The sequence below is a fragment of the Macaca nemestrina genome, chromosome 1, assembly GCF_043159975.1.
Source record: "Macaca nemestrina isolate mMacNem1 chromosome 1, mMacNem.hap1, whole genome shotgun sequence".
NCBI classification, from domain to species: domain Eukaryota; kingdom Metazoa; phylum Chordata; class Mammalia; order Primates; family Cercopithecidae; genus Macaca; species Macaca nemestrina.
The window spans coordinates 33,915,592-33,938,319 of NC_092125.1; the positions used below are offsets into that span (position 1 = coordinate 33,915,592).

Consider the following 22,728-nt stretch of genomic DNA (forward strand, 5'->3'; position numbering starts at 1 on the left):
GAGGAACCTCCATACTCTTTTTCATAACGGCTGTACTACTTCACATTCTCAACAGTATAGGGGCATTCACTCTTTCTCCATGTCCTTTCTAACATTTGTTACTTCTATCTTTTTGATAATGTCATTCTAACTGTGGTGAGACGATATCTCATTGTGGTTTTGACTTCCACTTTCCTGATGGTTAATGATAAGTATTTTTTCATATACCTATTGACCACTTGTATATCTTCTTTTGAAAATGTCTATTTAGAGTTTTTGTCAATTTTTAAATTGGATTATTTTTTGCAGTCAAATTGTTTGATTCCATTATATATTCTGGTTATTAATTCCTCGTCAGATGGGTAATCTGCAAACATTTTCTCACATTCTGAAGGCTGTATTCAATTTCTACTGTTTTCTAGCTCATAGGATTTGCTAGAATTTCCAAAACAATGTTAATATAAAAGGTAACTGTGGAAACCTCTTCTTGTTCCCCTATATAGAGTTTGGTCAATGTCCTCCAGCCAAAAACCAATTAAAAAAACACCTGTAGTTAAACAAGTTTTATTTATTGCTAGTTGCAATAAATATGAATAAGTGAGAGATGGCTCAGTAAGGCACTTGTTAAATAATTTGTGGGAGGGTTCAAGAAAGTGGGGCTTCACTGTGGATTAGATACTGTCAAATGGGAATGATTCTATAATTCAGTAACTTATGTAATGACAAATCTTATTTAGGAGCACAGAAGCCTACAGGGAAGCTACAGTTTTAACTGGTAAAGAAGCAGAAATCACTCACATTGGTCAGGGTAGGTTTGTTTTTATTTTCCTATAGTTTGCACAGTGACTTTGTTTTTTAAATGTGGCTAGACAACTTTATGGAGTGATCTTGCTTTTTGTTTTGCTTCAGCAGTCAGAGAGAGTAGCCTTGTCTGATGTTGATGTTCTATGAAATTATGTTCAGAAGGAGAACATAAATGGCTAGTTATAAATGCTAAGCCAGTTTCCAGATACAGGGACTGCTATTCTCTCTCAAGTTCCTAGAGTATATTTCAATTTAAGGCTTTAAATTTTATCCTAATGTATTCCATTATGTCGTATAAAAATAATTGAATCTGGTATTCTCATGGCTGTTCAGAAACAGACACAAACTAATCTGCAAACTCACTATAAAAAAGAATAGGCCAAATATATGTATTGTACATGAACATAATACGGGATGATGTACAGAGTAGTCACATAAACTAATCATAAAAGTAACAAGGTAGTCGTCCAAGTTTGGAGACAAGTAAAACAGAAGTGATATAATCCAAAAGGATTTACTGTTCACTTAGATAAAAATAGGTATAATATTTTTTAAAATAAAGTGAATATACAAATAAATGTTCATTAAAAATACCTCACTGTTTTTTGTTTTACTATAAAGGATATTAGGGTAATTCTTTTTTTTGGGGGGGTGGGATGGGGTGGCGGGGAGACAGGGTCTGACTCTGTCACCCAGGCTGGAGTATACTGGCATGATCTCAGCTCACTGTAACCACGGCCTCCTGGGTTCAAGGTATCCTCCCACCTTAGCCTCCTGAGTAGCTGAAACCACAAGCACATGCCACCATGCCCAACTAATTTTTTTTATTTTTTGTAGAGGCAGGGTCTCACCATGTTGCCCAGGCAATATTAGGGTAATTCTTAAAATCTGAAAATCTAGAATTTAGAAATAATATTGTATCGATATTAACTGCCTCAATTTTAAAGTTATATTGTGATTACATAAGACAATATCCTTGTTCCTAAGGAAATACATGCTGAAGTATTTAAGGGTAAAGAAACATATGTGTGTACCTTACTCAAACAATCCAGAAAAGAAATTATATGTATATATATGTAAAAGAAAGGCTGAATGAGAATGATAAAACAAAGGTGATAAAATGTTAAGTGTTTAGACAATCTGGATACAAACTATAAAGGAATTCTTTGTAGTATTTTTGTAATTTTTCTCTAAGTCAAAACTTATTTCAATATAAAAAGTTTAAAAACACAGCCGGGAGCAGGGCTCATTACTGTAATCCCAGCACTCTGGGAGGCCGAGGTGGGCAGATCACCTGAGATCAGGAGTTTGAGACCCACCTGGCCAACATGGTGAAACCCCCGTCTCTACTAAAAATACAAAAATTAGCCGGACGCAGTGGTGTACGCCTGTAGTCCCAGCCACTCGGGAGGCTGAAGCTGGAGAATTGCTTGAACCCGGAAGGCAGAGGTTGCAGTGAGCCAAGATCATACCACTGCACTCCAGTCTGGGTGACAGAGCAGGACTCCATCTCAAAAATAAAAATTAAAAATGCCTGGGCGCAATGGCTCACGCCTATAATCCCAGCACTTGGAGAAGTCAAGAAGGGAGGATCACAAGGTCAAGAGATGGAGACCATCCTGGCCAACATGGTGAAACCCCGTCTCTACTAAAACTACAAAAAATCAGCTGGGTGTGGTGGCACATGCCTGTAGTCCCAGCTACTCGGGAGGCTGAGGCAGGAAAATCACCTGAACCCGGGAGGTGGAGGTTGCAGTGAGCCGAGATGGTGCCACTGCACTCCAGCCCGGATTCAGAGCGAGACTCTGTCTCAAAAATATAAAATAAAATATAAAAATAAAAAGTTAAAAAAAGCATATTAGGCCTCAAAAATAAGCTTGACAGATATCAGTATCTCCAAGTCAAAGATGAAGAGAGTAAAGTTCAAAATAATCATACAACTAATTAAAAGAGGTAAAGCTGATACCTATTTTACTCAAGACTATAGTCTTTATTCCATGGAAAAGGTGTAAGTTTCAACATAGTGAAGCATAATTCAATGACAGATTTATAATTTTCATATCTCTAAGATAAACTATGTCCTTATTATGCATTTTTTTTTTCCTAAAGTATTTCCTTCCTCTCAGGTTCTGAAATTAAGTTTTAAAAAAATGCCAGGGATAGCGGCTTACACCTGCAATCCTACCACTCTGGGAGGGTGAGGCAGACAGATCGCTTGAGTCCAGGAGTTTGAGACCAGTCTGGACAACATGGTGAAATCCCATCTCTACAATAAGTACAAAAATTAGCTGGGCATGGTGGTGCACTCCCATAGACCCAGTTACTTGAGAGGCTGAGGTAGGAGGATTGCTTGAGCCTAGGAGGTCAAGGCTACAGCATTCCAACCTGCGTGACAGAGTGTCTCAAAAAAACAAAAACAAAGCAAAACCCTTTAGATTTGTTCCATCACAATTTGGTGAAGAAAATAAATTTAAGTTATTATCATTGAAAAAGCAAATATTAATATTTGATTCTGCCATTATGCATAAGAGCTATTCAAGTGCTAATCAACACCACTGCATTCAAAATGGTTGTCTTTGCGACAGGACACTTTAGTAAACTAATCTATGACTTTATAACTCAGACAATTATACTTGTGGTATCATTAAAACAAAGATATTGTTTACCTGAGAACTGCCACTGAAACCTGGAGGTTGGCTGTATTCTGTGGAATCAATAATACTACTGCAAAATGAAGAGAGAAAAATGTGATTTCAGTATTTACATAATTTTAACAACTGAAAAACTAAATCTAAAGTATATCATACATAAGCCCAGTATTTCTAATTTCTAAGCAAAGAAAACATTTACTGCCAATCATTAAAGATCAAATAGACAACCCACGACATATCAGCAAATGTTTAAGCAATTTACCACTTCAATTCACCACCTCAAACACATAAACCAAGAAATAATATCAACAGGGGATAATCACAAGGCAGGTGTCTATATAAATTTACTTGTTTATATTTCATTTTCAGATAGGTTAATCAGGTTTGGGGAACTCTACGGAAAAGAAAATTTACACTATTGGGAAAAGAGCACAAGCATGCAATCAAAGTCTATGGTTAACAGACCCTGTTATGCCATTAAAAAGCTATGTGTTCTTGGACAGTTACCTTATAATCAATCACTCAAGATTCCTCATCTATAAAAACGAGGTGATGAAGGCTAGCTATTTATATATTATCTCGAGTCCCTCCCAGCTTCAAAATATTATAATCAAACCTCATGTGAAAAACAGAACTATCAAAAGAATAAAATAAATGGTAAAATAACAATAATCTTGCCTTTGTAACCCAAAGCCAATATACTAGCTTCTGCTCTGGTCAAACATAATATGCTTTCTCCACTGGTTCTTTTTATGTGATTATATCCTCTATACATTCTATCTAACCCTAAAAAAAATCCAGAAGCGTAGACTATCTTTTACTTCCTCTATCTTGGCATTTCTATCTTACCATTTCATCATTCCTATCTCCCTCCCATCTTTAAATAAGCCCTACATAAAAAACTATCAACAACTGAAAATCACATGACATATACACCAACTGTATACATTACGATTTACTTTTTGTAAATTCTTTTTCTCTATTTCTACTATAAACATGCTTAGTCCAGGCACGGTCACTCATGCCTGTTATCTCAGCACTGTGGGTGGCCAAGGTGGGCGGATCACCTGGGGTCAGGTGTTCAAGACCAGCCTGACCAACATGGTGAAACCCTATCTCTATTAAAAATAAAAAAATTAGCTGGGTGTGGTGGCACGCTCCTGTAATCCCAGCTACTTGGGAGGCTGAGGCAGTAGAATCACTTGAACTTGGGAGATGGAGATTGCAGTGAGCTGAGATCACACCACTGCACTCCAGCCTGGGTGACAGGGTGAGACTCTGTCTCAAAAAACAAACAACAACAACAACAAAAAAATTATATTCTTTCTACCCTACAAAATTTAAGAAATTGAGATTACTAATTAGAATGGTTCTATATGCAAATATACAAAATGATTAATTACTTAGTACTGAAAGAACCTCAAAGGTTAAAGCATGGGACGTATTCTTAGAAGTACACAGTTTGGATTTTACCCATAGAAGTGAATAGCCTGACTCTGGGCAAGAGGTTAATCTTACTTGAGTTCTAGCTTCTCCATCTACTAAATGATGAAGACATATCAGAGAAGTTTGAGATTTAAATAAGATAATGCATGTAAAGTTCACAGTATGATGCCAAAATACAGCAAACATTCAATAAATTTTAGTTTCTTTTATTAACAAGATTAGTAACATAAAACTTCACATTTTCAAAAATAAATCATATGAATCTGCCTACACAGAAGTCTTCTTTTTTTTTAAAGGCATAGTTAATGGGTACAAACACAAAATTACATGAAAGAAATAAGTTCTAAGGTTTGACAGCAGACTAAGGTGACTATAGTTAGCAACAATATATTGTATATTTCAAAATAGCTAGAAGAGGCCAGGCACGGTGGCTCATGCTTATAATCCTAGGACTTTGGGAGGCCAAGGTGGGAGGGTCACTGGAGCCCAGGAGTTCAAGACCAGCCGGGAAAACATAGTGAGACCCCGTTTTCTACATGTAATTAACTGTGTGTGGTGGTGCATGCCTGGGGTTCCAGCTACTCAGGAGGGTGAGGTGGGAAGATCACTTAATCTCAAATGGTCAAGGCTACAATGAGCTGTGATCGCATCGCTGCATTCCAGCCTGGGCAAGAGAGAGGCCCCGTCTAAAACAAAAACAAAAACAAAAACAAAAACAAAAAAACCCAAAACCAAAACCAAAATAGCCAGAAGAAATGATAAATGCTCAAGGTGATGGGATAACTCCCAAATACTCTGACTTGATCATTACACATTCTATGCATGTAAAAAATATCACAAGTATCCCCACAGACATGTACAAAATACTATGTATCAATGAAAAAATAAAGTTAGAGAGTGCCAAAAAATACAGCACATTTAAAAAAAAAAAACCCCTTAATTGTGTTAACAGTTCCTATAGCAAAACTGAATTATAAAAGAGCCTTTAAAGAACTTAACCATATAAAGAATTCAAATGTTCTTCTCATGAATTTAGATAAAATGTAACCATTGCTTGCCTTTCCTATAGAGTCACACACTGGTATGACAAGACTGCATGCTATTTTCAGTTTACTCCATCCAGAGACTAATAGGACTGAAAGTGAGGTAATGCAATGCATTAAAAATCTCTGTTCTTCCTACTAATGAAACTCAATCCCCTAGCGTTTATATAACATTAATAAAATCATGTAGCTGCATATTTAGAGGCCTATAGAACAGAACATTTCCAGCTATATATTTTTATGGATTTATGATTCAGAATTTTGTGACTGCAAGCCAAAAAAATGAATACTGATATCTCAGTGTATACAGTGATATAATTCTACATTTCATATATGTTAAAAAATACTCATCAGTTTATTGCAGATATAACTAAGAATTAAAATAGTATCTTATTAATGATTACAGAATATGAAACGTATTTTCTAGCAGTTCTTAATTTAATTCACTAAGAAAAAGGTATAATACAGACTGCAACAGAAAAATTTGAATAATAAAACCCATTAATTCTGCTTAATATATATCATACATTCATACGTTCATACACATACACACACACACACAGAGAAAAGAATATAGCCAGGTGCAGTGGCTCACGCCCATAATCTCAGCACTTTGGGAGGCTGAGGTGGGCAGATCACAAGGTCAGGAGATCGAGACCACCCTCACTAACATGGTGAAACCCCGTCTCTACTAAAAATACAAAGAATTAGCCGGGCATGGTAGCGGGTGCCTGTAGTCCCAGCTACTCGGGAGGCTGAGGCAGGAGAATGGTATGAACCCAGGAGGTGGAGCCTGCAGTGAGCAGAGATCACGCCACTGCACTCCAGCCTGGGCAACAGAGCAAGACTCCGTTTCAAAAAAAAAAAAAAGAATATTAGAAAGCACTGACACGGCTGGGTCCCTCTTGACTCTGGTGCTGTACTACTACTTTAACTCTTGATTCATCTGCAGTCACTAGATGGCAATAACAATATCAACAGTACCAATTACTGAGGGTTTACTATGCACTAACCTAAATAAACTTCACAGCTCTAATGTAGATAATACTATTATCATTCTCATTTCTCAAGTGAGAAAACTCGAGCACTGAGAGATTATATATTTGGCTCAAGATAACAACACTGGGAAATAGCAATGTTATTATCAAACCCAAGCAGTCAAGTTCCAGAGTCCACAAGAACCACCATGCTATATAAACTACCTAGGCACTTTATGTTTTCTAACTGAAGAACAGGAAAATCCTGGATAAGCCCCCACCTCATAGACATACTTTAAAGAGAAAAATGAAAAACAGTAACCCATAAATATAAGACAGAATCATGTATTTTTCAAATAAATGTCAAGAAAGTTATAAAAGTTACACTAGCTTAAGAAATCGCGGCAGGTGGATCATCTGAGTCAGGAGTTCAAGACCAGCCTGGCCAACATGGTGAAACCCCAACTCTACAAAAATACAAAAATGAACCGGGCGTGATGGCAAGTGTGTGTAATCCCAGCTATTAGAGAGGCTGAGGCAGGAGAATCTCTTGAATCTGGGAGGCGAAGGTTGCAGTGAGCCAAGATCACACCATTGCACTCTAGCCTCGGTGCTGGGTAACAGAGCAAGACTCCACCTCCAAAACAAAACAAAACAACAACAACAAAAAACACTTAATAAAGACATCAAAAGATGTCAAGGAAAAAAATTTTCAGAGTAGTAAGTAAAACTGATAGAGGAGTAATACACTTTAATCAAAAGATAATAAAACAGTTCCTAATCTTCTTGCTGGTAACAATGAGAAGCTTTGCTAAAATAAGTAAAAACAATGTAGCTGTTAATTTGAGGTATCAAAGAAATTCAGTTATGCAAGTAGATGTCATATAACTATTTTCACCTAGATTATTTTCCTTCAAAAGCAAAGACATATTTCCTAACTAGAAGGTAAGATTATTAAGTCAGTTTCACATATGAGGTATAGTATAATGAAGAGGTAACCAAGAGAAAACAATGGTTCACTCTTGGAAAAATAATAGGCATATTGATTTTAGACTAGGCTTTTATATTGAAAAAGAATGGTTTAAATTTAAATTATTAGTAGATATATTAGCTAATTAAATTATAAAGAGAAATTTTAAATCAATGAGCAAAAATAAAGCACACTGAGATCGTTTTAGGATAAACGTAGACAATAAATATGGAATTAGGAATAAGGGAATCAAAGAGAGTCCAAAATGCCACATACTCACATAAAATTAGACTATTATCATTTTTTTGCTATAAATGTAAAAGAGAGAAAAAAGAGTTACATTTAAATAAATAAATCAAATGGAGCTACAAATAAAACTTGCTCCTTTCCAGTGTTCTACATATAGTTACTGAACCAGTTTCTCCAAAAGAAAACACTAAGAAGTAACCTGAAAATACTAAATTTTAAATAATTTAATATTTTTAATTTAATTTTAAATTAATAGTAAATCCCATTTATTGAGCAACCAAAATTGTTGTGGCCCCAATTTTGCAGAGACCTCCAGCGATACTAAAAATCATTCTTCATGTTTTTTCTTGTTTTACTCCATATACCCTTTAACATTTGACACAAGTAGTCAAATATATCACCCAAAATCTATGCGACTAATCTGTCCACAACAATAACAGCAGCAGCTAACATTTATTGAGTTCTTACTATGTACCAGACATTATTTTCATGTCTTTAAACGTCATTTGTTTACGATCTCACTGTGTCACCCAGGCTGGAGTGCAATGACACAATTCCACAGCTGGAATACTACTTTGACAGTTGCAACATATAAATGCAGTTCTCCTCTAGGAAAGTACTTCTAAAATAGATTTCCTGATTTTGATGCAAAATCCAACTGAAAATTAAAATGAAATCTTCTCTCATTGCCTGTTAGGAAACAGACAATACTAAACTCTTCTCATGGTATCTGAATTTCAAGGACACAAATTTTGTATAAATAAATATTGGTGATGACAATGGCTTTTTAAGCAATAAATAGATTTTTCGCAATATAGTTTGGCCTTAAAAAAAAAGTTTGGGCTCAAAAAGATTATATAAGACCTAAAATTCAAAACTCTGAAAATCAAATGCTTGTTTGCAACCTATTTAAAGATAAAAACAAAAAACTTGGTCTGAACACAACTGACATCATGTTTCAATGTTGAAATACTAATGTGCTTGATTATGGGAAAGTCCCTCTTATGCTTCCATCAGTATTATATGATACATGGCATATGTACTCTGTTATCTTTCTAAAATCGGTAAAGGCAGGAAAGGAATATGACTATACTCTGACCCAAAAGATTTCCAAAAACGTTTTGGGAACTTATACATCATACAAATTTAGGTTTACTTAAGGAATGCAAGGTTAGTACAACAACAAAAGTACTAAGGATAGAATACTTATCTATGATTTCTACAGAAAAGACATAGGGGCAATTTATTCTTCAAACAACAGAAGCTATCACAGTGTTTCAGAACTCCAGAAAAAAATTTACCCAGCACCCTCTTGTCTTTTAATTAGTACATGGTTACAAAGAGTCATAGTTACATAATGCATATGGGGACTATAGAACCTAATATTTCTACTGCCTTTTAAAATGTTTAATACATAAAAATTCTGAAACTGAAAAAAGAAAGCAAAAGAGCAGCTCATTTAAAAGTTTTCTTTGTAAGAGGAGTTTCCTTAGAAAGAAACTTACTGCTAGCAGATATAAAAAGCAAGCAGGAAGGAAAATTTCTAAAAGATGGAACAGGTCTGAGTCTACTGCTTTATTACTTTTGGAAGTAAACTATTTCGGTTGGTAGAATTCTAAAATAGACAAAAATAAGCTCAAAGGAATAAGACCAACAAGACTGATCTGCCTCTAACAAAATCAGTGAAAGTTTCAGTTCATTACACAAAGTGGTGTATTTGACTAGTTTGTATTCTATTACCACTTTCCAACAAGTTGGAGTAGATTACAATTTATTTGTAATTCACACAGTAGAAATTTTAAATTATCAGGTGATATAGTTGATACAATCCACCAGGGTTCTTTTAAAAAAAGAACCTGTTAAAAAAAAAAAAAAAAGAACTATCTGAAATAACATCAGAATTATTCCAGAAATAATTAGAAGAAGCATTCTAAAAACAATTAATTAAAAATTCAAAGATTGGGGGATGTGGTGAATGGGAAAAATATGACGGGACTTCGGTAGGAGAGAGAGCATGAGCAGCAGAAATGGTAAATGATAACAGCACGTGAAATTTTACATTTGTATATGGTTGCCCTTATACCTAAGCAAAGTTGGTTTGCTTTGGTTTCCCTACGTACCCCCATGTCTGATCTCCTAGAATCAAAGTACATCTATTATAATTAAAGGGGTAAAAAGTTTCCTATGTGATTCTAAATGACTCTAACCCGAAAGGACAAAAAGTCATAAACATGAGGCTTTGATCACAGCATACAAATGGAATTAACAGGGAATGGTTGGTATATACCAATACTTTGTTTCCTTTACAGAGACTTGATTTCAACTTTTCTGGCCCTCTCAAGCCCAGAAACTTTATCTGAGGTGTTTCAAAGACATTACAGAAGAATGTGTAACTTTACAGAATAGAGTAAAATAATTAAAAATCTTTACCCCCATCCTGCACAAAACATGAAATACTCGCAGTTATAAAATGTTTGTGTTGAATATTTGAACTTTCTCTTATAAAAAGGAAAATAAGCATGTCAGATTTAAGGATTTATTTAAACACATGTAAGTAACACAGGCTTATCATCAATTACTAAATCAATCTTCCCATATTTTCTAAAGTAGCATCTCTGTCACGCCCCAACCCCAGGTCTGCATCTGAATCTGAGATCTACCTCAAACCTAATCAATCAGATTTTTAAAATCTGAATTTCAAATAGGAGTCTTGGTTGACACTCATGAACACTGCAATTTGGCTTCTTCACACCTCAGACTTCAGAATTTAAACGAACTTTTAACATCTTCGTCAAGCAGTGATTTTAGATCTTTTTAAGTTTTTTTAAATTTTTAATGTTTCTGGGTACACAGCAGGTGTATATACTTACAAAGTACATGAGGTATTTTGGAACAGGCATGCAACATGTAATATCACAATATGGAGAATGGGGATATCCATCCCCTCAAGCATTTATCCTTTGTGTTACAAACAATCCCATTATACTTTTGTATTTAAATGTACAATTAAATTATTATTGACTATAGTTGCCCTGTCATGCTATCGAATACTAGATCTTATTCATTCTAATTAATTTTTTTTTTTTTTATCCATTAAACGTTCCCACCTCCCCAGCCCCGTACTACCCTTTCCCAGCTTCTGGTAACCATCTTTCTATTCTCTATCTTCTTGAGTTCAATTGATTTTTAGATCCCACAAATAACTGAAAACATGTGTTGTTTATCTTTCTGTGCCTAGCTTAGTTCACTTAACATAATAACCTCCAGTTCTATCCATGGTGTTGCAAATAACAGAATCTCATTCTTTTTTACAGCTGAATAGTACTCCATTGAGTAAGTGTACCACATTTTCTCAATTCATTCATCTGTTGATGGGCACATAGGTTACTTCCAAATCTTGGCTACTATGAACAGTGCTGCAACAAACGTGGGAACGCAGATAACTCTTTCATATATGGGTTTCTTTTGGATATATACCCAGCAGTGGGATTGTTAGGTAATACGCTACTATTTTTAATTTCTTGAGGAACCTCCAAACTGTTCTCCATAGTAGTTGTACTAATTTACATTCCCACCAGCACAGACAAGGGTTCCCTTTCCTCCACATCTTCACTAGCATTTGTTACTGCCTAACTTTTGGATAAAAGCCATTTTAACTGGGGTGAGATGATATCACATTGTAGTTGTGATTTGCATTTCTGATGATCAATGAGGTTGAACACTTCTATATACACTGGTTTGCCATTTTTGTCTTCTTTTGAGAAGTGTCTATTCAAATCTTTTACCCATTTTTAAATGATTATTACATTTTTTTTTCCTATAGAATTGTCTAAGCTCCTTGTATATTCTGGTTATTAATCTCTTGTCAGATAAGTAGCTTGCAAATATTTTCTCCCATTCTGTGGGCTGTCTCTTCACTTCGTTGATTGTTTCCTTTGCTGTGCAGAAGCTTTTTAACTTGATATGGTCCCGTTTGTTCATTTTTGCTTTGGTTGCCTGTGATTGTGGGGTATTACTCAAAAATTTTTTGCCCAGAGTTTCCGCAATGTTTTCTTGTTGTAGTTTCATAGTTTGAGGCCTTTAAATCTTTAATCCATTTTGATTTGATCTTTGCATATGATGAGAGTAGGAATCAAGTTTCATTCTTCTGCACATAAATATTCAGCTTTCCCAGCACCATTTATTAAAGAGAGTGTCTTTTCCCCAATGTATGTTCTTAGCACCTTTGTTAAAAACGAGTTTGCTCTAGGTGTGTGAATTTGTCTCGGGGTCCTCTATTTCTATTCTGTTCCATTGGCATGTGTCTGTTTTTACGCCAGTACAATTTAAAATCAGGTAATATGATTCCTCTATTTTTGTTCTTCTTGCTCAGGACAGCTTTGGCTCTTCTGGGTCTTTTGTGATTCCATATACATTTTAGGATATTTTTTTCTATTTCTGTGAAGAACGTCATTGGTGTTTTGATAGTGATTGCAATGAATCTGTAGATTGCTTGGATAGTATGAACATTTTAACAATATTGATTCTTCCAACCATTAACATGGCATATCTTTCCAGTTATTTGTGTCTTCTTCAACTTCTTTCATCAGTGCTTTATAGTTTTCATTATAGATACCTTTCACTTCTTTGGTTAATTCCTAAGTACTTAGTTTTATTTGTGGCTTTATAAATAAGAATATCTTTTTATTCTTTCTCACATTGTTCACTGCTGGCATATAAACATGCTACTGATTTTTTGTACGTTGACTTTGTATCCTGCAACTTTACTGAATCTGTATCATTTCGTTCTAATAGTTTTTTGGTGGAGTCTATAGATTTTTCCAAATAAATGATCGTATCATCTGCAAACAGGGATAATTTGACTTCTTCCTTTCCAATCTGGATGCCCTTTATTTCTTTCTCTTATCTGACTGCTCTAGCTAGGACTTTCAGTACTACGTTGAGTAACAATGGTGAAAGTGGGCATCCTTGTTGAGTTCCAGATCTAAGAGGAAAGGTTTCACTTTTTCACCATTTAGTACGACTAGCTACAGGTCTGTCACATATGGCTTTTATTATGTTGAAGTGTGTTCCTTTTATAAACAATCTATCGAAGGTTTTTATCATGAAGGAATGTTGAACTTCATCAACATCCCTTTTTTTTTCTTTTCTTTTTTTTGAGACGGAGTCTCGCTCTGTCACCGGGCTGGAGTGCGGTGGCGCAATCTCGGCTCACTGCAACCTCTGCCTCCTGGGTTCAAGTGATTTCTCCTGCCTCAGCCTCCTGAGTAGCTAGGACTACAGGTGTGCACCACCACGCCCAGCTTTTTGTATTTTTAGTAGAGACAGGGTTTCACCATGCTGGCCAGGATGGTCTTGATCTCTTGACCTCATGATCCACCCGCCTCGGCCTCCCAAAGTGCTGGGATTACAGGTGTGAGCCACCACGCCTGGCATCAACATCACTTTTTAGGTATCAACTGAAATGATCATAAGATTTTTATCCTTCATTCTGTTGATTTTAGTTCTTAACAAGAACCCAAGGATATTTTATAGAAATCCTGAAATGCCTACCAATTAATCATAATTACTACAGTTTTTGAGTTAAACAGTTTGATGATTATAAATTATTGGAATCAAAAAGTCTATTTACACCAAATTTTAAAGAGAATAACCAATTCACCCACATATCTTATTTTTCCTCCTAAGAATATGTAACCATGAGAACAGGGTTCTTGGGTCTGTCATATTCACAAATATATCCTAGTGCCTAACAGTGTTTTTTACATTTTTATCTTTAATTGACATAATAATTGTGAATATTTATGAGGTATAAAATATTGTGATCCCTGCATACACTGTGAAATGATCAGAGTATAGCATATCCACCACCACAAATATTTGTGAGAACATTTAAAATCCTCTCTTTTGCTATTCTAAAATACACAATTCACTATCATTAACTATAACCACCTTGTTGCACAACAGAACACCAGAACTGATTCTTCCTAACTATAACTTCGTACTCACTGACCAACTTCTCCCCTCTCCCCATCCACTTCTAATCTCTGTTAACCACCATACTATGCTCTACTTCTGTGAGTTCAACTTTTCTAGATTCCACATGTAAGCAAGATCATACAGTATTTGTCTTTCTGTGCCTGTCTTATTTCACTTAACATAATGTCATCTAGGTTCATTTGTGTTGCTGCAAATGACAGAACTTCCTGGGTTTTTTTTAAGGTGCAACAGTATTCGTGTGTGTGTGTGTGTGTGTGTGTGTGTGAGTGTATGTATATATACACACACACAACAAATGTTTTAAATCCATTCATCCATTTAGATAAATACTTACATTGTTTGCATGGCTACTGTGAATAATGGGATAAAGAAGATGGGATTTTTTTCATAGTGATTTTATTTCCTTTGAGAATATTCCCAGTAACGGGATTGCAGGATCGTATTTTTATTATTAGTTCTATTTTTAGTTTTTTGAGGAACCTCCATAATGTCTTCCAAAGTAGTTGTACTAATTATAATACCACCAACAGTGTATAAGAGCTCCCTTTTCTCCACATCCTCATCAACATTTGTTTCATCTTTCTGATAACGGCCAATCTAAGAAATGTGAGGTGATGTGCACTAATTTGCATTTCTCTGATGATTAGAGATGTTCAGCATTTTTTTCATATATCTGTTGGCCATTTCTATGTCTTCTTTTGAGAAATACCTGTTCAAGTCGTTTACTCATTTTAAAAATAGGTTGTTTCATAGAGTATTTGTATATTTTGTTCCTTGTATATTTTGCACATTAGCACCTAATCCAATATATGATTTACAAATATTTTCTCTCAATAATTGGGTTCTAACACAGTGTTTTTTATACATGCCTGGTACACCTCAAATACTGGCTGAATGACTGAAAAATTCTTCAACTATTCTAAAGAAAATTACAGTTTCAAGAAACGTTTTCAGAACTTACTGAATTTCTATTACCTGTCAATTTTAATGAGAAATTACAGGTGTACGAAGAGAATCCCCTACGTTATTGCCATGGAAGTTTGTTTCCTGTGTTTTGTGTTTGTTTTTGTTTTAGTTCACAATCAAGATTCCTTAAGATTCTTCAATTATTTTACTGACTTTGGCATCAAGTTCAACTCCTTGGCATGGTTTAGGGTCAGAATTAAGTCAAGTAACTCTTAGTACTCACAAGAATAAAACAATCAAATGGTTTTACTACTCTCACATAAAGGTAAGCTTCATTAAATTACATCAAAACACCATGTATGTTCAAAACTCTCCAATGCAAGTGTAGTTGAGATTTCTTAAAAATCCATCTATAATCACCTAACCTTGAAGATTTGAGAAAAAGTATTAGCCTGTGTACAGATAACTTCCTGTATTGTCATAAGCTTCCCCTTAAGGATTAGTTCAACTTGATCATAAAAACATTTCATTTCCTGCATTAAGAAAAAAAAATCAAATAAAATAAAGTTGTTGAACCAATAATAGTTGCCAAAAGGTACTAAGAACTTAAGCATTAACATGTGAAGTGGCAGACGACAATGTCAGGGGTAATAATCCAGCCAAAGACTCACTATGCAAAAATAGGGAAGACGGCTCACTTTTCATCTACTAAAGACTCATTCCTGTCCTCCATACCCATCCCAAGCATATATTCTTTCAATGACCAGAGATTAGTATAATTGCACAGAGTGACAAGAGTAAACTAGAGGAATTTCTTAATGTAGTCCAGAAGCTATTATGCAATATCGTTTCTTAAATATCATTAATGTATTCAAATTATAAAATATATGAATTCACAAGGTATTAGATCACCACCCTACATATATATTTTTAATGTTAAATATTCCTAGCCTCCATAAAATGATTCCTTGCTTTTTCCTATTATCCCTATACTTTGATTCATCTGGAACTTTGTCAAAATTATAGAAACACAAATAAAAGGTATGCTTCAAAAATGTTTGATAGAGTAAATAAAATCAAAAGTGTCTTATATAAAAGTCTTACCTACATATTTTATTCATAAATCTCCTCCTTCCTCTAGCACAGAAAACAGGCAATTCAGAATTTAAACTAATGCATGCCTGTATGACATTTTTTAAAAAAATGAATTAAACTTTCAATCAACAGCAATTTCTTATCAGTAAAAGCATTTTAAAGATAAGAGACTATAGATCAAAAAATTTTATTTAGTACTTGTATTTCGTACTACATTTACATACTATCTTAGAAAAACAAGACTTACTACGCAAATTTAACTCCAGCAACTATCTGGATCTTATAAAGCATACCCCGCTGAAGGAGATAGAGAAGTTTCAACTAATACATCATTTTTCAAACTAAGTTCTCTGATGTTCTGAACACACAGAAGAGACTAATAACTCACCATTCCAAAACTGCTTAAAGACAAAGAATAAAGCAATTATGAGATAATTATTTCTAAGAGAGAAATGACATCAATAAGATACATTCAGAAATTTAAAAGCAAAGTTACTGCAATGGCTTTGACGAGGATTTAAAATCTAATGAATAGTATGCCAATGTTCCTCATCACACCAGATATACAGCTAACCACAAGAGGGTAATACTAGGTTTATACTAAGCTAATGGCTTCATAGGCTTGATAATAAGTTATTTAGCAGTCCTTTCTATTCAATTACACATAATATTAAACTAAATAATATTTAAAGAGCCTAACATCCACATTTGTTAATCCATGTAGAGTCCACCCAGTTTACGCTCTCAAAAATTCAGAGAAAATCAAGCCTAGTCTGTTTTAATCTAAAAAAAAATCAGCACTGTCCTATTTGCCAGGAAGAGAACCTAACAAAAATGTTTTGCCGTATTATTTAAATAAAGTCTGAGCTAAAAAGTTAAAAAATGTCTAAAACATTAATAATACTCTAGAAGGGCAAATAGGATATATATCCTCATAATCACCCTCCTATACAAAAGAACCAATTCCACTTCACAATAAGTAAAAGAGACTATGCTTGCCTACTAATCTCTGATTTATTCATTATTTGACACACACAACTATGCAACAATAAAATGTAAACTATGGTTTATACTGAGAATTGTGAAGACTTTCCTTCCTTAGAATTTAAAACAGACTAAAAAGGTTCTAAGTATAGCAGTCATAGGTTTGATTGATTATATGGAAAGTTTGAAATGGATGAAAGCTTACAAGGTTAAAAAATTCAACTGATTTTTATTTTTATTTTTTAAATACCTCACCTCAATGAAGCATAACTGATAGCTTTTATAGTAAGATTAAAAGAATTATTTACTTATTAAGTGTACTAAATGTCATGCTTCAGTAAATTCACAAATTGAAAATTAAATGACATTCTAGGTTAGGTATATATTTACTCAAAACCTTATATTTAAGTCCCTATTATATGTAAATACATAAAAATGTGGAAGTATATGAAAAAACCAATATTCACAGGATTACAGTACAGCATGGAAAACATGTATTTTTTCCAAAGTAATACATACTATAGAAACAGGATCAAAATAAGTAGAAATCTTTACAAAACAAGTGGTTAATTCTATCTCCTGCTTCCTTTTCCCTTCCCTTAAGTTTTTAGGGAAAGAGCATCTGAAAAAAGAATAGAAAGACCTCACCCTAGGTTTGGGGTCTTTGGGGATAGTTACCTACAAAGAACTCAAACAAATTTACAAGAAAAAAACAAACAACCCCATCAAAAAGTGGGCAAAGGATATGAACAGACATTTCTCAAAAGACGACATGCATACAGCCAACAGACACATGAAAAAATGCTCATCATCACTGGCCATCAGACAAATGCATATCAAAGCCACAATGAGATACCATCTCACACCAGTTAGAATGGCAATCATTAAAAAGTCAGGAAACAACAGGTGCTGGAGAGGATGCGGAGAAATAGGAACACTTTTATACTGTTGGGGGGATTGTAAACTAGTTCAACCATTATGGAAAACAGTATGGCGATTTCTCAAGGATCTAGAACTAGAAGTACCATATGACCCAGCCATCCCATTACTGGGTATATACCCAAAGGATTATAAATCATGCTGCTATAAAGAAACATGCACACGTATGTTCATTGAGGCACTATTCACAATAGCAAAGACTTGGAATCCACCCAAATGTCCATCAGTGACAGACTGGATTAAGAAAATGTGGCACATATACACCGTGGAATACTATGCAGCCATAAAAAAGGATGAGTTTGTGTCCTTTGTAGGGACATGGATGCAGCTGGAAACCGTCATTCTCAGCAAACTATCCGAAGAACAGAAAACCAAACACCACATGTTCTCACTCACAGGTGGGAACTGAACAATGAGATCACTTGGACTCGGGAAGGGGAACATCACACACCAGGGCCCTATTATGGGGGGCGGGGGGGAGGGATGGCATTGGGAGTTATACCTGATGTAAATGACGAGTTGATGGGTGCTGACGAGTTGATGGGTGCAGCCCACCAACATGGCACAAGTATACATATGTAACAAACCTGCACATTATGCACATGTACCCTAGAACTTAAAGTATAATAATAAAAACAAAAAAATAAAAAAAATAAAAAATAAAAAGAAAGACCTCACCCCAGGTTTGGGGTCTTTGGGGATAGTTACTTAACAGTTGAATCCAGGAGAAGTTTCTAGGCAAAAGGAACAGTATAAGCAAAGATACCCTAACATTCTGCTTTGAGAGTTACATACAACTTTAAAGCACGAAAACAGTAGGCTGGGGCTAGGTAATTACGGAGGGTCATGCAAAGAGATGGATCTAAATCAACGTACATGATAGGCAGCTACTGAAAAATTTTAAGCAGGAAAGAAACATCATATTTCTGACAACAACACATAAGAGGACAGGTTAAAAGACTATTGCTAGATTAGGTGATGCTAAGGATCTAAACAAGGCAGAAGCAGTAAAACAGGACATGACAATTACAGCTAATCAAAGTAGGTAGAATATAAAGTTCTGTGGGGGACTGGGAAAGGGAAGGAATACCATTATCTGGCTTCTGCTTTTCTTTTTCATTTAAATACATAATCTAAACATAAACCCAGAATCTATGTAAAGGATTCAGTGACCTGACATATAATAAAGATAATCATTACAGAAAACTAACAAATCTAGAAAAGAACTTTGTAAAGTAAGCCTGTTTTAAAGAGAGATCAAAACTTTTTAGTGAGGAATAAGAACAAAAATTGTCTGGCATTTAAATAATAAAGCTAACAATTCTGAAAGAAAAATGATCAGTAAAATTGCAACTACATGCTGCTGCTTAAAGAAAAATCAAATATTAATAGTATTATAAAAGATAATATTCATGTCAGCATGTCTGATTTCAAATCGTAATCTTAAGGATCATTTTCACTCAGAGTATTTAAGGGCTACATCGTTTTTCCCAAGTGCCTCTCTGAAGCCTTCAGTGATACTCAAATCACTTGTTTACAGAAAACATCAAAACACTCTTGAAGAAAATACTGTTTGCCTATTTTTGCTTCTTGAACTGTTAACCCATATAACTCTGCTAGAATCTAATTTAATGATAGCTTTGCAAGCAATTCTAGCAATTCTCCAACAACATTTTCATAAACTTCATGAAATCTAGTATGTTTTACAAGATCTGCTACTTTATTTTACAATACAACCACTCTTACCTCTTCCATCAATAAAATCCTAATGCAAACCAACCTCCTCTCTTCTGACTGCTACAATGCTTCCTAACTTTTCTCCCTAGCTTCCAATGTCAGGAAGTTGAGAGGGACACTGGTAGTATTTTCTCTGTCCACCACACAGGAATCCAAGTAAACATTTTAAAATCTAAATCAGATACTGTTTAACACCATCCCATAACTTTCTATCATAATTAGTCTTTACTTGATTAATGTGTCAACTTAGATGCCACCTCCTTGGAGAAGCCTGGCTATGAAAACTAAAACAGAACCCTTTTGCAAACCCCTAGCATGCCTAATTATTCTTCCTAAGGTAGTGCAGTCATGCATCACTCAATGACAGGGACACATTCTGAGAAATGTGTCATTAGGCAATTTTGTCATTATGTGATCACAGAGTATACTTACACAAACCAAGATGGTGTATATATATATGTATGTGTATATATATGTGAATATATATATGCAAAAAACCAATGTCCCAGCGCCATTACTGAATATCAGTCATTTCCCCTACTTGATCTGCAATGCCAATATCAAGTGTCATATATTAGGTCTCTTTATGTGCTTATGAGATCATTATTTTCTTATGAGATCACCATCATATATGCAGTCCATCACTGACTGAAACGTCATTATGCAGTGCATGACTGTATTATGTTATATACTACTACGCTATACATTAGCCCTTTTAGTATCTCCCCCAACCTCCATACACACATCCCAAAAGGTAAGTTCCAAAAGGACAGGGACTTTGTCAGCTAGCTCCAACACCTAGAATAGCTCCTAGCATATCAGAGGCATTCAATAAATAGAGCAATTAAGTAAATTCACTATACTGTCACAAGTTCATAAAATCCAACAATCAATGACAGACTGAGTAACAAAGATCTGGAAACAACATATACAAAAAAAAAAAAAAAATGCTACTGTTAAACAGAGAGGAATAAGACAATGGGAATGAATCATTATTAGTGAACTTTTTGTGATGTGACAACTTTTTCTTCCCTGTATGTACTTACATAATAAATATTCCATTGACAAAGATCCTGTGCATATCAGAACTGAATTCTAGGCTTAAAGATAACAATATACACAGACAAGTCATTCTCAAATGTTTCAAAGAAAGAAAAATATAGAAGAAAATCAACTGAATTACACAGCTAAAATAATACCAGAATCAACCAGAACTCACAAGGATTCTCCATACTATAATTAATGGGAAAAATGTCAAATCTCTGAATTCTCCTCAACTAGAACAACCCTGCACTCTTTCTGTACACAATGTACCAAACTAGATCCAAAACAGCTTTCCTAAAGTGATAGATTCTGAAGGTTATTATAATTTACCATAGTAGAATTGGACTTCCTGATAGTCCACATTACCCTAAAACTATTTGTCTGTTAAGATTCCATTACATCATTATCCTAAGCAGAGGGTGGATTTAACAAACCAAAAAACACATGATTTCATGTAAAACTGTTCTTAGTTTGAACATTTCAAGCATAAAAATTCAAAACTCAAGACTGAGAGAGTACATATTTCATGAGATAGAATTTTGAAGCTAAAAGGGAAACACACACATTCACTATATTTTACAAATAGCTACTACTAAACGAAGCCGGGCATTATTCTAAAATCTTGGGAAATGGTCATGACAAATATAACGCCATTCTAATATAACATAGAGAATAATTAATTAATAACAAGGAGTTATAAGAAAATATCAAGGAAATCTAAACTAACAGATCTGTCTATTGCCCTCATTTTAAATGTGGGAAAAGTGATCTGCCCAATAAAATTTAACAAGTTAGGGGGAAAAGTCGAAGGTTTTATCTCACCACATTTTTCCCTAATACTACCACTTCATGTTCTCAAATTTAGATTTTTTAATGTCATCTGACTTTAATTCACAAGATATTTAGAGCTATCATTACTTTAAGAAAGTCATCAAACTTTTAATCCAACTGTGAATTCATAACATTATAGTCTTCTACTTGCTAACTCTTCCTGGCATAAAATTCATCGCATTAAGGAAACAGATGGGCCATATGAATCTCATTTCTAGATCATGACCAAAGTAATTTCTCAGGGGTTTCATACACTGCATGGAAAATGCTCCTAAAGAACTAGACCATATGCACATTTTGTAACATGAATTCTAATCAATTGCAAGTGTGAAGCTTGTACCTGTGTGATGGAGAAGGAGCTTCAAATTGAGGCACTGTGCTATCCTCACTGACAGGAGAGTATAAGCCACTCATTTCCTGAAAATAAAATTATTTGAATTATAGTAGACATTTCAAATAGAAGATATATAAATCAAAAAGAGGCATGATATATTCCTCTCTATTCCCGGGTTTTCATCAGTCCTCATTTGTCTCAACATCAAATTTCTGAAGGCTTCCTCTCCACAGAATAGAAAAGCAAGGACATGTGAAAAGTTAAGAGACAAGCCTTTTCTATGGTACACAATCTTAAAGAACTATAAATTGTTTACTAAATATTGTTCATCATTAATGAAGCTACCAAATGCAGAAAAAGATAGATGTAAATATTTTAAATGACATGTACATTATACTACGTGAATAGTGAACTAGCACATCATTAATTCAGGTGATTATCTATTGATAAATACTAAGATAAATATGACAGTAAGATAACTGGATCATCAGGTTCAACTCTTGAACACAAAAGCACAAAAAACACCCAGAATATGTCAAGTCTCTGCTTTATATATATTTTCCACAAACATTAAGATTGAAATATTAGCTTTGTTTAATAATGACTTAAACTCTAATTTTCGATCAGTAATCCAGAGGAATAGGCCTAATCAACCATTATATAAATTTTGCCTTTCACACTGACAATCTAGCTTCCTTTTTTATGTAATTTTGATTAATGAAGAAACAGCAAATTTTAA

The 22,728-nt window shown here is 34.5% G+C and overlaps 1 protein-coding gene across 9 annotated transcripts in view; it reads right to left on the bottom strand.

The window, feature by feature from the left end:
* COP1 (COP1 E3 ubiquitin ligase) overlaps positions 1-22,728 on the bottom strand; it is a 281,153-nt gene that overhangs the window by 185,745 nt on the left and 72,680 nt on the right. For 8 of the 9 annotated variants that reach the window (XR_011611267.1, XR_011611266.1, XM_011746116.3 and 5 more), the window contains 2 exons: positions 21,996-22,072; positions 3,450-3,507 (listed from right to left, as the gene is read on the bottom strand). Coding sequence is in view for 7 of the 9 variants with exons in the window: in XM_011746116.3 (XP_011744418.1) it covers positions 3,450-3,507; positions 21,996-22,072 (135 nt within the window). In the remaining 2 variants the exon portion in view is untranslated. The remainder of the gene's footprint in view (positions 1-3,449; positions 3,508-21,995; positions 22,073-22,728) is intronic. The other variant, XM_071076065.1, reaches the window with a different exon arrangement.